Raw genomic sequence first — 13,620 nt, forward strand, 5'->3', positions numbered from 1 at the left:
CAGTGACCCCGATTGCCTATCCTTAAGGCATGCCAACAGCTGCAACACGTAGGGACCAGATGGTCCTGGGCTGAGCAGGTTGGTGCTGGGCCCAAGTCCCAACCAGGCTGCCTGGGGCCAAAAGGACTCTCAGGGGAGAGGGCCCTCCGTGTGAGCAAGCAAACATCCCGGGGCTGTGGATCAAGGTGGAACCCAGCTGCCTCGGGGGCACTTGGGTCTAGAAACCCAGGACCTGCATCCTTCCAGGAGCTGTCGGGAGTGAGCCCCTTTCTCCCCTTCCATGTTCCCTCCACCTGCCCGGGGGTTGCCCAGCTGAATGAAGGGCCATGCAGGACTTGGGCCTCCCTAGACAGGGCTGGACACCCCCTCTGTGTCCCTACTTCCTCCACTGGTTAGGGACAGCTCCCCAAAGCGGCCATTATTCCCCTGCCAGCCCAGAGGACACCTTCCTTCCTCCAGAATCACCCACACATCTTCAACCCACCCTGCATTTCCACACAAAAATAAAGAAATAAGGCCCTAACCAGTTTGGTTCAGTGGGTAGAGCATCAGCCTATGGACTGAAGGATCCCAGGTTCGATCCTAGTCAAGGGCACATGCCTGGGTTGCGGGCTTGATCCCCAGTAGGGGGCTTGCAGGAGGCAGCCGATCAATGATTCTCTCTCATCATTGATGTTTCTATCTCTCGCTCTCCCTTTTTCTCTGAAATCAATACAAATATATTTTTAAAACAGAGAGAGCGAGAAAGAAACAAGAATAATGGAAAAGGCACACAAGCCGGACACAAAACTGGCATTCAGGCGGCAGAGCTGAGGATGCCAACCTGTACAGCCTGCCTCAGGCCCCGCACGTGCTGGCCCAGCCCGCCTGGCCTCCGAAGGTCCTGCCCGTGAACTCGGGAACTCACGCTGCACGTGCTGGAGTCCTCTACACGGATGCGTCACCTCCAGGAGGCCCAAATCGGGTACCCCGCTGTGTAGTGAGGGTGTTGACTCCGTTTTCCGACTGGGCTTGGGCTGGGCCACCCCCGCTGCCATCTATTAGCCCTGGGCTCCTCAGACCTGGACACCAGCGAAGGACGAAAGGGTCTCCTCCCGTGCCCACGAGGCTAGGACAGCACTGAGGCTGTGGGGGTCCAAAGAGCAACGAAGGTGGCAGAGCAACGCAAGAGGCTGAAAGCCACAGGCCCGCCGGGGGCTCCACGTGCCAGATCTGGAGCTACTGGTCACCGTGCGCCATGGCAGAAGGTCTCTGCTGCCCAGGCCCCATCACAGGAAGAGAAGGGGGGGGGGCCCGCATACGCAGCAGAACCCATGAGAAAGCTGGGGCCTGGCGTGCCACCCAAAGCCTCCAACTGGCCTTGGGGAGCCGTCCAGAGGACAGAGTGCCCGCTGCAGGGGGAGGCCAGGCGCATCGGGCACCCTCGGCCACCAGCTTGGCCTCCTTGATGGGGCCGAGTAGAAACGTCCCGCCCGGCGACGGGAGGCACTTGGGGCCAGGGGGCAGCCCTCAGGTCCATATTAATTTCAGCTCCATTTTAAAGGCGAGTTAAAATAAACACGGGGAATATTTATAAGGCAAATAAATCTGGCAGAAACAGCCCCTCCAAGTGTGAGCAGAGGCCTCCCCCTCAGCCCCAGCCCAAGCTGATAAAATACAGAAATGCTACTGTAGACCCTGCGGGCTTATTTTGACTGCGCGGAGGAATGTAACATGTAAACACTGACTCCCATATCACACTGTTACAACTTGCATTAACAGCACCGGACAAAAGCTGCATTTTCACAGAAGCATCGTACAGGGATATATCTCCAGCTTAATTTTTTAAAAAAACCATTTCCTCACATAAATCATGCTCAGAACGAAACGGGTGACTGATACATTGCAAACACTTTTTTTCTTCAACAATAACATACCTAGATTCCTTCTAAACGAAAGAGCTTGTTTAAAAAAAAATCTTCTAAATTTTTTTTTCTTTTCTGAAGAAAATAAACACTACAGTTTCTTTCCCGACCAAAGTATCTGGGGCCGTGTCTTCCTGGCCGAATGGGCCACGGCCCCAGCACACGGCGACAGAGGAGCAGTGCAAGCCAGGACCACCTCGCCATGTGCCACCGGTACCCACTGCACCCGGGCCCCCCACCCTACCCCTCTGATGCCAGGCACTCTCGCCAATGCCACAGGAAAAGCGGAGCTGAGAGCCAGGGCAGGGCAGCGACTCAACTCCTGGAAGGAGCTTTCAGACTGGCCTGAGGGGCTGAGCGGCCAGCTATGCTGGACTCCAGCAGCCTGGTCACCACCCCACCACACCACAGATGAATTGCAAACACCCCGGACACAAAGGCAAAGCCGAAGGGTGGAAGCCCTAAGGGAAAATACAGAAGCTTTTTTTTTTTTTTTAAGGAAAAAAAAAAAAAAATCTTGGGGGTAGGGAAGGCCTTCCTGAACATGCAATAAATCTAAAAGCCATTAAGTGTAAAAAGAGATCTAAGTTACATTAAAAAAAACATTTGTACATTGCACAAGTTAAAAGACATGACAAGCTGAGAAAGCCTGCAACATAAACGACATGGGATCACAGTCCTAATATGCAAACCAGCTGGAAGATAAGAGATAAGAGAAGAAAAAGAAAACCAGATAGAAAGCAGGCCAAGGACCAAGCTAACAATTCACACACGCGCGCAGGCACACATTCACACACAAATTCACATACAGATACTCCATTTTAAATGGCCGATACACAAAAAGATTAATAATCATAGCAAATGCAAATAAAACCAGGTCACATTTAACCTATTGGGTAGTCCAAGATAAAAGAACAGAAACCCAGAAATTATGCATAAAGAGAAAAAAGGAATAAATGTGACAACATAAACATTAAAAATTTCTGCATGAAAAACTACCTTTAAGTCAAAAGCTAAACCATAGCCTGGGGGTGCCTCTGGAAGGTGATGGACAGAGGGACACAAACCTGCATGAGCCTGAGCGCAGATGCTGGGAGGGACCCAGACGTGCCTCGGGCAGAAGCCACTGGTGCTCTCCTGATGGGGGCAGGAGAGGCCCCTTTCATTTTTATGCCAATGGAAAAGCTGGTGCCCACATGAGGAGGTAGAACAGGGAGCAGCCCGCCAGGAGGGAGCATGTCAGCAGATGTGTGAAGGTGTGAAGGGCATCTGCCTTGGACCTCAGGTTTCTACTTGTGAGACACCCTCAGGTATATGTTACACATAAGAAGCACTTATGCCCCGGGCAGTTTGGCTCAGCGGATCGAGTGTCCCAGGTTCAATTCTGGTCAAGGGCACATACCTTGGTTGCAGGGTCAGTCCTCAGCCCTGGTTGGGGTGCATGAGGAAGCAACCAATCAATGTGTCTCTCTCTCTGCCTCTCCCCTTCTCTTCCACTCTCTCTAAAAATCAATGGGAAAATATTCTCAGGTGAGGATTAACCAAAAAAAAGAAGAAGTAGTAGTATTTATGATGGTATATAAGATGCACACCAAAGGTTTCCATTGCAACATTTTATAACAGTGAAAAACACCAAAGGTCCCATTGCAACATGTTATAACAATGAAAAAGAGAAACTACTGAGATGCTCAGAACCGTGAAAAGATAAAATAAATTACAATATATCCATCAAGGGAATCCAGCCTTTCCCTGAACAAAGATGCTGGGTGAACAGGAAATGATGGTGGTGAGCAGAGCACCATGACATGCACACACTCCCCATGTACACAACACACACACACACACACACACACACACACACACACACACACACACGCCTCACATCTCTGCTTGTGCACACATGCCTGTCCACCTCTGGACACATTTTTCCACCCACATTTCCTTGTAGGCAAGTCCCAAGGCAGCCCAGTGCTGCTCACGACCAAGCCTCTGCCGCCCTCTGGTGGCCCTTTTGGCTGGCCTGAGCATGAAGTCCCCTCCATAACCTACAGGCAGGAGCTCTATGGACCTAGAACAGCTCTGTGGACGCAGGAAATGAACTTAGTGCATTTTCACCTGCTTGGGAAACATAAAACCACTCACATGCTTCACAGCTCTCATTTCCACAACGGGGATGTGGTTTCTGGAACCTTCTTTGCCAGATCTCAGGGAAGTCCAAGGTACGGACCAGGTGAAAGTAGAAAAGTTTGAGGCCAGAGGGGCTGAGGGCTTTTCCTATGACCTGACCCTCTTTCCCTCAGTGAGTGCTCCCCTCTCTGATGTTTCTGACAGGACCCACTGGAACCCTGGGGCTCCGGGGAACCCTGTTTGAAAACCACTGCCCTAGACACTATTCGATTCACTTGGTGACACATGTGCCAATCAGGGCACAAATACTGAGCTTTCTGTCCTCCTCTCAGGGAGGTGGGAGGAATGCACTAGGAGAGAGGACCACACAGTATTCTACACGGCCCTGATGTTTAAGAAATGAACAAAGGGGCCCCCCACTCAGGCATGTATCAGGTCTTACGTTTTTCCAGGGGATTCCTTCAGCCAGAAGATGTCATCACTTGTAATACCATGTTCCACGGCACCTTCAATCTATCCAGAAAAAAGGATCAATGTGAGAGGATGTCATCTGACCTGTCCTAGAGACTTCCTCAAAGGGGACACCCGTTTTGTAGACACAACACAACCAGACCCACCCAGCCCACTTGTGGGTGCACTTTCCTGCTCCACAGAGTCTTCAGGTTGTGGCCTCTAGGGACAGCTGACCTGTCTGTATCTAACTCGGTGTGCCATCTGCCCAGCATGAATGCACTGCCTCTCCTTGGCTGTGCAAGGTGACCAGAGAGCCAGGACACGGCCAGCAGCTCTTTCCTCTCCGCTCTCCAGGACCCCCAATTCTCCCCAGACCCAGAGCTATGGGGAGGGGAGGGGGAAGCTAGGCAGGGGTGCAGGAGCAAGCCATCTTCCAGTGCACCAGACTGAAGGCTGGACGGGAAGGCCCAATGGTCTCTACCCTGGAGGGAGACCACAGGTGGCCGTGCTCAGGAATTATATGGGTCCTCCTGTATCCCAGCGGGGCCTGGTAAGGGGCTCTTGAGCAAGTGGAAAGACACCAGGCGATCCCTAACCGGTTTGGCTCAGTGGATAGAGCGTCGGCCTGCGGACTGAAGGGTCCCAGGTTCAATTCCGGTCAAGGGCATATACCTGGGTTGCGAGCACATCCCCAGTAGGGGGTGTGCAGGAGGCAGCTGATCGATGTCTCTCATCGATGTTTCTAACTCTCTATCCCTCTCCCTTCCTCTCTGTAAAAAATCAATAATATATTTTTTTTTAAGAATACTTAAAAAAAAAAAAAAAGACACCAGGAGAGCACTCCCTCAGGCCTGTGAGAGTAAGATGTGCTGGTGGAGAGGAAATGGATTTCAAACAGTTTATGATTCCAACTGGCAAAAAAAATAAAGCCAGGGATTTCTTGGGTTTGCTGAAGGGAAACCGAAAGGTCTGAAAATCAAAGGGACTGAAACACAAGCAAGTCTTGGCAGGCACCCAGGGGAGGTGGGTGGCAGGGTCACGCCAGGTGAGGTGTCAGAGAGCAGGACAGCCAGGACTAGGACCCGCAGCTCCTGCCTCATCTCCCTCTGGGCAAACCGAGACATCGGCAGCTGCCCCGCCGAGGTCCAGCAGGGTGGAGCCAGGCCAGCGCCCTCCACAGGGCACCCTGGTGTGGGGCTGCGTGAGCTCTGCCCGGGGCCTCAAAGGAGCTGAGATGACTATCCGGCTCCTGGGGCTGTAGGCTGGGCGAGGGGTCACTAACAGCGCCCTGACAGCCTTCAGAGCCAAGCAGCCTGCCCAGGCCCAGCCCTGAGCACAAGCTTCCCCCCGCCCCCGCCCCGAGGCTGCTCCTGCTGGCCCGACAGCTGAAGGGAAGGCCCAGTGGTCTCGGAGGACAGAGGTGTGCTTTTTCCTCGGTGCCCCATTTCCAGAAAAAGCACAAAACAGAAGCTGGAGGTTCGGGGGTTAGGTGTCTGCGAGGAAACAGGACCAGTCCTTGTCTTCCGTCCACGCTCCTTCTGGGTCTCGTAGGAGGCAGGAGTCCTCAGGCTCGTGTGGCCTGTGGGCCTGTGCCCTTCGCTGCGGCCCATGTGGAGGCGCAGGGCTTGCAGCACCCACTTCCCGGGGACCCCGAGAGACCCTTGAGGATGTGGCTCAACCAAACCCCTCTGTCCTCCCTTCCTGCTTCCCCTTCTGCCTCACCCCACCTGGGGCCCCTTCCTCAGCTCACCTTCCTGGTAGCAGGGAGGACAGAGAAGCCCCCCCGTAAGACGGGGCCAGGAGGTGACGTCAGCGAACAGGGTGTGGACTGAGGGCCTCCCGAGGTCCACCCCTCCATAAAAACAGCAAAAGAACTGGCAAAAGCGACCAGATTCGACTTTTTCCTAACTCCGGAAGTTAACCGACGGCTTGTGGCAACACAGGGAATATTAAGTCAAGAAAAATGCTGGAACTTGGTAAGAACGGTAAGTTCTGTGGAGTTTTCACGTGCGCTAGTCCCATCCCCCAGCTCAGTGGCAGCCTTGAAAAATGACAGCACGGAGAGAGCAGAACGGAGCAGCCATCGGCAGGCCTTGCCGGGGGCTCCCTGAGAGACCCCACTCCATAGGCTGGTCTTCCTCTGACCTCCCCTGACCTCGCCCAGCGCCGAAAGCCACTCCCTGGGGAGGATTTGCCCAGTGACTGAACATCACGGCTGCCTCCGGTGATGGATAACAACGGACGCACACAACAGCCGGACCAAAAGCGGAAAAGGAAAAGCTGGGGCCGGAGAGGTCCGTTGGGGCTTTCAAAAGCTCCAGCGTATTCCTGGGATCTAGGTGGCCAGGCGTCGGCATTGGGCTGCGCACATGCCTGGGAAAGGCCTGAAATGGCACTGAGCTCTCAGCCTCTGGCTGACCTTGGGCTCTGCCCCAGCAGGAAGTGAGGGCTAAGGCAGCTCCCCGTGCCTGGCTCAGTGTCGGAGATATGCCTCAAAATGCCCACGGGGCCCTCGGCAAGGACGGGAGATTTCTTGGTTCCAGGTGTTTAAGGAAATCTCCGTCGTTAGCTGACCACTAAGCTAACTGAGCAGAGAATTCAGTGGCCTCACACAACGAAGAATAAAGACTTTACAAAATCAGTTCAGAAAAATCATCCAACAGCAATACACAAAATCCTACAGTGGAGAGAGACTCTGATTCCCAGAGTTAACGTATTATTTAATTTGGAAAAGTTCTGTTATTGCCTGGCTGGTGTCGCTCAGTGGTTGAGCATGGACGTATGAACCAGGAGGTCACGGTTTGATTCCCAGTCAGGGCACGTGCCCGAGTTGCAGGCTCAATCCCCAGTGTGGGGTGTGCAGGAGGCAGCCAATCAATGATTCTCTCTCATCATTGATGTGTCTATCTCTCCCTCTCCCTTCCTCTCTGAAATTAATAAAAATATATTTAAGAATGAAAAGTTCCGTTATCAACAAAAAACTATGAGACAAGCAAAGAAGAAAGTATGACCTTCACACACTGCTGGTAGGAATATGAAATGGTGTAGCTGCTTTGGAAAACAGCCCGGCAATTCCTCAGGAGGTTAAACATAGAGTTAATATGACCCAGCAACTCCACTCCAAGGTAGGTAGATATATATATATATATATATATCTCCAAAAGAAGTGAAAACTTAAGTCCACAGAGAAACTCCTACGCAGATGTTCACAGCAGCATGATTTGTAAAAGCTAAAAGTGGAAACAACCCAGGTGTCCATCAATGGACAAGGGCATAAACCAAACCGGACACACACATACAATGCAATATTATTCGTCATAAAAGGAAATGAAGTTCTGATACAGGCTGCACCACGAACGAACCCTGAAGGTGTTATGCCAAGTGCAGAAGCCAGTCACAAAGGCCACACCGTGTGTGGTTCCATTTATGTGACATGTCCATAGAGACAGACAGCAGGCCAGTGGCTGCCAGGGGCTGGGGAAGCAGGGAATGGGGCGTGACTGCTAAGGGGTCTGGGGATTCATTTTTGGGTGATGAAAATGTTCTGGAATTAAGTAGTGGTGATTGATGGTTGCACAACTCTGTGAAATAGCCACTGAATTGTATCCTTTAAAAGGGTACATTTTATGGTATGTGAATTTTGTCAATTAAAAAAAAAAAGATTTGGGTTTGGAGGAGGAAGAACAAGGCCTAAGTCCTGGATGTTCCAATGTTCTGAGGCTGAAGAGAAAAGGAAGAACCAACAAAGGAGACAGAACAAGTGGCGCTGAGATGCAGGAGAATAGGTCTGGTGGTTCCCAGATGTTGCTCAGTGATTGAGCATCGACCCAGGAACCAAGAGGGCTCCCAGTTCTATCCCAGATTGCGGGCTGATCCCCAGTAGGGGGCATGCAGGAGGCAGCCAATTGATGTTTCTCTTTCATCAATGTTTCCATCTCTCTATCCCTCTCCCTTCCTCTCTCTCTAAAATCAATAAAAACTATTTTTTTTTTTTAAAGAATGACTTGAGAATGGCTCTTAGGATTCAGCAGTGTGGGGTTCCTGGTGACCTGATTCAGCAGAGTGGATTCAAGGAAGAACTGGAAAATAGAAAGTAACGATAGTGAGCACGCAAAAACCTTTTTTAAAAAAGAGGAAGAGTGGGGGTGCTGCTGGGGCAGGAAGCATGAACACAGTAAACCGTATATCACATGAGCCCAGAGACCATGAACTTGCCCAGGGCGGCAGGGAAGGCTGTGTTCGAGGACACTCACGTGCGTGGGGTACTTCGGTCTCCCTCCAGTAGCGATGACAATGTGCTTGGCCGAAAGCAGAGTCTGAAAAGAAACCAAGAAAGCCAGGGTCAGACAGATACAATGTGGTCACCCACGCCTCTGCCAGCAGGTACCCCAGGGCAGAGACCCACGCTTCTAATGCAACCCCTGCCGGGCACTGCGGACCCTGTGGGCAGGAGCTCAGAGGCCCTGTGGAGCTGGGAGCCCATTAGGGTCCAGGGACAGGCAGAAGAGGACAGGGAGCTGCTCTAACTCCAAGCACCTCACAAAGCACCCACAGTTTACAAAGCACGCTGTGGGTGTCTCGTTTCCTTGAAGCCCCACTAAACCGTGCGAGGGTATGATCACCCATCCCGTGGCCTCATCACGCGTCACCCCACGTGGCACCTGAATCGCCCATGATCCGCTTCATCCCTCATAGAGAATGACAAGGAGCCTCGGAGGAATCTGCCTCGTCCACTCAGCAGCACTGATTGCTGAGAACAGCACCTCAGTCCGAGGCATGGTCGGTCGGGACTCACCTCTTTCCCACCTTTTGCGACTCCGCGAACCACGTGCTCATCCACAAAGCTGGCCTTCATATTAAAGTAGCTGACTTTTCTGCAAAATAAGTAGAATTTGCCAACATTTCCTATACAAATTCAGCATCACCTGTGCGATGAAATAGGGAGCACTGGGTGGCTGGTAAAATGTGAGCGCGATCCCACAGTGCACGTCCTCCACCCACAGTCCAGGTGGGGAAGCCGAGAGAACGGTGCCAGGAAGCACGGGGGAGGGGCAGAAGCACGGCCTACGCTAGGGGTCAGGCACATTCCACTAGAAAGAGACCCCCAAGTGCACACAGTTACCCCAAAACATCCCAACCACCAATTTCCCGCTGGCAAGGAAGAGTACCCAGAGGACAACCAGCACCCCCAACCTTTAGGGATAGTGAGACCAGGAAATGGGTCGAACACAAAGGTGGTCGGGAGCAGGGTGTACGGAAGCAACCCACCCTCTCTGATCACAAAGGCTATGCTGTGGTGTGGGCTCTAGGTGGCGCTGGGGAGCCTTCACCACCACCTTGACCTGGCGTTCTCCCCAATGCCAAGCCCTGTGCCTCCACGTCCCACCTGAAGCTCCTACAGAAGTCCTTGCTCACCCATGAAGAGCTGCAGGACACAGACACACAATTTCACACCAGCCTCCTTCTGTGACCAGCTCTAGAGTCAGCCCACCGCCCGGCCTGTTTGGTGCCTGCCCGGGGTCAGACAGAACAAACGGCAGAGCCTGATGCCTCCAGAAAACTGCACTGGGGAGCAGCGAGCCCCATTCCGAGAAGAAATGATGCAGTGTGGCCTAGCTCCCCGAGGGACCGCTGGGGAGGCCGGGGTAGCAGCCTCCTGGCTCAGCTTTCTTGGGTAACAGGGCACAAAACAGCTGCCTACTGCACGGCCAGGAAGATCCCCTGGGACCAAGCTAAGGGTGCTCAGATGAGGGCCACCAGACCTCTGAGGGAGTGGGTCTCCTCCATGACCCACGTGGCCTAGGGCAGAACGACTGGATAAGGAGCAAAGCTTAGCCTGAGTCAAGTACAGTTTCAGGCACCTCTCCCTAAGGATGGGAGCTGCTTTGGTGGCAGGAAATGTCAGCATCTGGGCTGGGGATCCCAAAGGGCTGATGGGCCCTGCTGGCCTCAGGCTGGAGTGATCAATCAGGCCTTTGCTCTAGCGCACAGCGCCAGGCCTCGTCACCGTGCCCAGGGAGCCGGAAGCCAGAACAGGGGCTGCCTGCTAAACCTGCTACATCGTGAACCTCACACTTCACTGCTCTGGGCTCTGCTGGGCCACCCCGCAGGGCAGCCTCCACTCCCAGGGCACTCGCCTGCCAGCTGCTTATCTGCACGCTCCACCTTCTGGGCCGGGACTCTCATCTCATGGCTGCTGAGCCCCCATGAGTAAGGGCTTGTCAAGGTCTGAGAGGACCCAGGGAAGGCCAGGGGGCGGCGAGGCTCAGTACCTCTCCTGCAGCTGGACCCGGTGCCCCCAGTTCAGGGACTTCACGTAGTTTTGAACAGCTTCTGCCATTTTCCTCCTGTTATCGCACAAAACAAAATGTGAAAAGCCACCACAGAAGTGGTAGCTGTAGAGTCCCAAACAGACTGTTAGATGCAAATAGTGCGTTAACAGAAACACCACGAAACGGAGGTGTCTCTAAAAATGGTCAAACATGATGTCCCTCCCCATGGCCACCACCGCTGTCCAGGTTTGGGGATGTGGACCTTCGGACTCATGGGAAACAGGGCTTTGGTCCCCAGTGGTCAGGACAGGGCAGCAGCCCTGCGTCTAGGTCACCAAGAACCCCAAAGGGGCCTGTGTGTGGCTCTTAGTGGACCAGGTGCCATCTGCTAAATCTAAAATGGTTTCCACCCCAAAACACTGGCCTTGGGGTCAGATCATCCTATTTGGGGGTATCCTGTGTGCTGCAGGACCTATAGCAGCATCCCAGGGTGCTACCCAGTAGACGTAGCAGTACACCCCTCCCCCACCCCTCTGGTGACAACCAAAAATGTCTCCAGACACTGCCACATGTCTGGGGTCCAAGGTTGCCCTGGGTGAGCAGCCCCATGGGTCAGCATGCTCCCCTGCAGGTTGGCAGATGAATAACTCTCCGCCTCCTCCGGGAGGAGCAGAAAAGCCCTGGGAACAGCCGGGCCCCTCACCAGTCATGCGGGACCTGCTGGGGCACCTCCCAGCCGTAGTAGGGGGCGTCTCGGATCATGCCCCCCAGCAGCGCTGCGTGGTGCATCAGCTTCTTGGGGATGCAGCCAACATTCACGCAGGTGCCGCCGAGGCCCCACCGGGTGCCTGGTGTGTTGAGAAGAGCACATTTAGATTTACATGCGGGCGAGGACTTTCCTTCTTCTACAGTTTAGAATCCCCTTAGGTTGTGGTTTGTTACTCATACATGGCCCAGAGGACCCTGCTCTACTGCTTTGCTCTGTATAATAGTGTTCAGAGTCCTTTTTTAGTGTGTTTTGTTGTTATTGTTGTTGTTAATCCTGACTGGGCCAGGGATGGAACCTGCCACTCAGGTAAGTGCCCTAGACCGGAAATCGGGCCTGCAACCCTCAGGTGCATAGGCCGACTCTCTAACCACTGACTAACACCAACCAGAGCCAGAGTCGTTTTTAAATAAGAACAAGAAACTTTAAAATAATGGCAGTTTACAGGGAAACAGGGCACTCTCTGGAGACTCTGGAAAGCACGGGCTCAGCTGCCCTCTATACCAGGAACTGCCCTTCCCTACCCACTTCCCAGGACACGTGGCTCCAGTTGGGGGCTGCCTACCTTGCGGGGACGGTTCCACGTAGTCTACCACGGCCACCTTCTTTCCCAGCTGAGCGGCTGGAATGACAAGAGGAGAGGGCAGGTGGGCACAACTGGGGAGCTGCTTTGGGGCTGGGACTCCAGGAGCCTATGTGACCCAGAAGGGGTGGGAAAGGACGAGGGCCCGTGGCACCACCAGCTCTGCACCTGGGTCTCCCGCTGCCTGCTGCCACCCAGCTGTGCTGCCCACAGCAGAAACCCTCTTCTGGGCCCAGCGCTCCCTCGCCTCCCACCCGCCTGGTTCCAGGCCCCGACACTCAGCACAAGCCTAGTGCCGTCGATGTGCTGATGTTTCTCTCTCCCTCCCTCTCCGAAATCAATAAAAATATTTTAAAAAACATACATATATGCACACAAAGACACACACACACACACACACAGATGTTCATAGCAGGACTGTTCACAATAGCCCCAAACTAGAAACAAGCCAAATGTCCGTTTACAGGTGAATGAACCAACAAAATGTGATATATATATATCAGAATACTAATCAACAAGAAAAAAGAATGGACTGTGGGTATATATAGCAACATCGATGAATCTCAAAGTAATCCTGCTACGTGAAAGAAGCCGGAAAAAAATACATATAGCATGATTCCATTTGTACACAATTTTAGAAAATGCAAACTAATGTACAGTGAGAGAACACGGATCACGGCTTGCCGGAGGATACCGCAGGGAGCGGGGAGCAGGAAGGACTTCTCAGCGTTTGAGGAAACTTTGCGGGTTGTTATGGGCTGCATTGTGCCCTCCCAAATTGGGGTGCTAACCCCCAGAATCTCAGGATGTAGCCTTACTTGAAGGCAGGGTCTTCACGGGGGTGAGCTGTTAAAATGAGGCCAGATGGGTAGGCGCTAATACGATCTGACTAGTATCTTTATGTAAAAAGACACCAGCAGCGGGACAACCACGTGAGGACACAATGAGAAGGCGGCCAGGTACAAGCCAAAGAGAGAGGTTTCAGAATAAACGGACCCTGCTGGCCCGTGACCTCAGACTTCCGGCCTCCGGAACTATAGGAAAATACATTTCTGCTGTTTGAGCCGCTTGGTCTGTGACAGTGATGGCAAACCTTTTGAGCTCAGCGTGTCAGCACTTTGAAAAACCCTAACTTAACTCTGGTGCCGTGTCACATCTAGAAATCTTTTGATATTTGCAACCATAGTAAAACAAAGACTTACATTTTTGATATTTATTTTATATATTTAAATGCCATTTAACAAAGAAAAATCAACCAAAAAAATGAGTTCGCGTGTCACCTCTGACACACGTGTCATAGGTTCGCCATCATTGGTCTATGACCTTTGTCACGACAGCCCCAGCACACTAATACAGGGGTGATGGATTCATTATCTTGATTGTGGTACCATTTCACAGGTGTGTATGTATGTCAAACCTTAGCAAGTTGTCCACTTTAAATATATATGATTTGTTAATTATGTCTTAATAAAGTTGTAAAAAATGTCACTGTTACAAAAGCCAAAGACAGACCTG

At 52.5% G+C, this 13,620-nt stretch overlaps 1 protein-coding gene across 2 annotated transcripts in view; it reads right to left on the bottom strand.

Moving 5' to 3' along the window:
* Positions 1–13,620, bottom strand: part of TXNRD2 (thioredoxin reductase 2) — a 44,974-nt gene that overhangs the window by 26,467 nt on the left and 4,887 nt on the right. For both annotated transcript variants that reach the window (XM_081113929.1, XM_081113930.1), the window contains exons 3-8: positions 12,088–12,144; positions 11,460–11,604; positions 10,757–10,831; positions 9,280–9,358; positions 8,738–8,800; positions 4,474–4,544 (exon numbers count right to left, since the gene is read on the bottom strand). In XM_081113929.1, coding sequence (XP_080970055.1) covers positions 4,474–4,544; positions 8,738–8,800; positions 9,280–9,358; positions 10,757–10,831; positions 11,460–11,604; positions 12,088–12,144 — 490 coding nt within the window. The remainder of the gene's footprint in view (positions 1–4,473; positions 4,545–8,737; positions 8,801–9,279; positions 9,359–10,756; positions 10,832–11,459; positions 11,605–12,087; positions 12,145–13,620) is intronic.

The sequence above is a fragment of the Myotis nattereri genome, assembly GCF_964212035.1.
Source record: "Myotis nattereri genome assembly, chromosome: 19".
In the NCBI taxonomy this organism is placed as follows: Eukaryota; Metazoa; Chordata; class Mammalia; order Chiroptera; family Vespertilionidae; genus Myotis; species Myotis nattereri.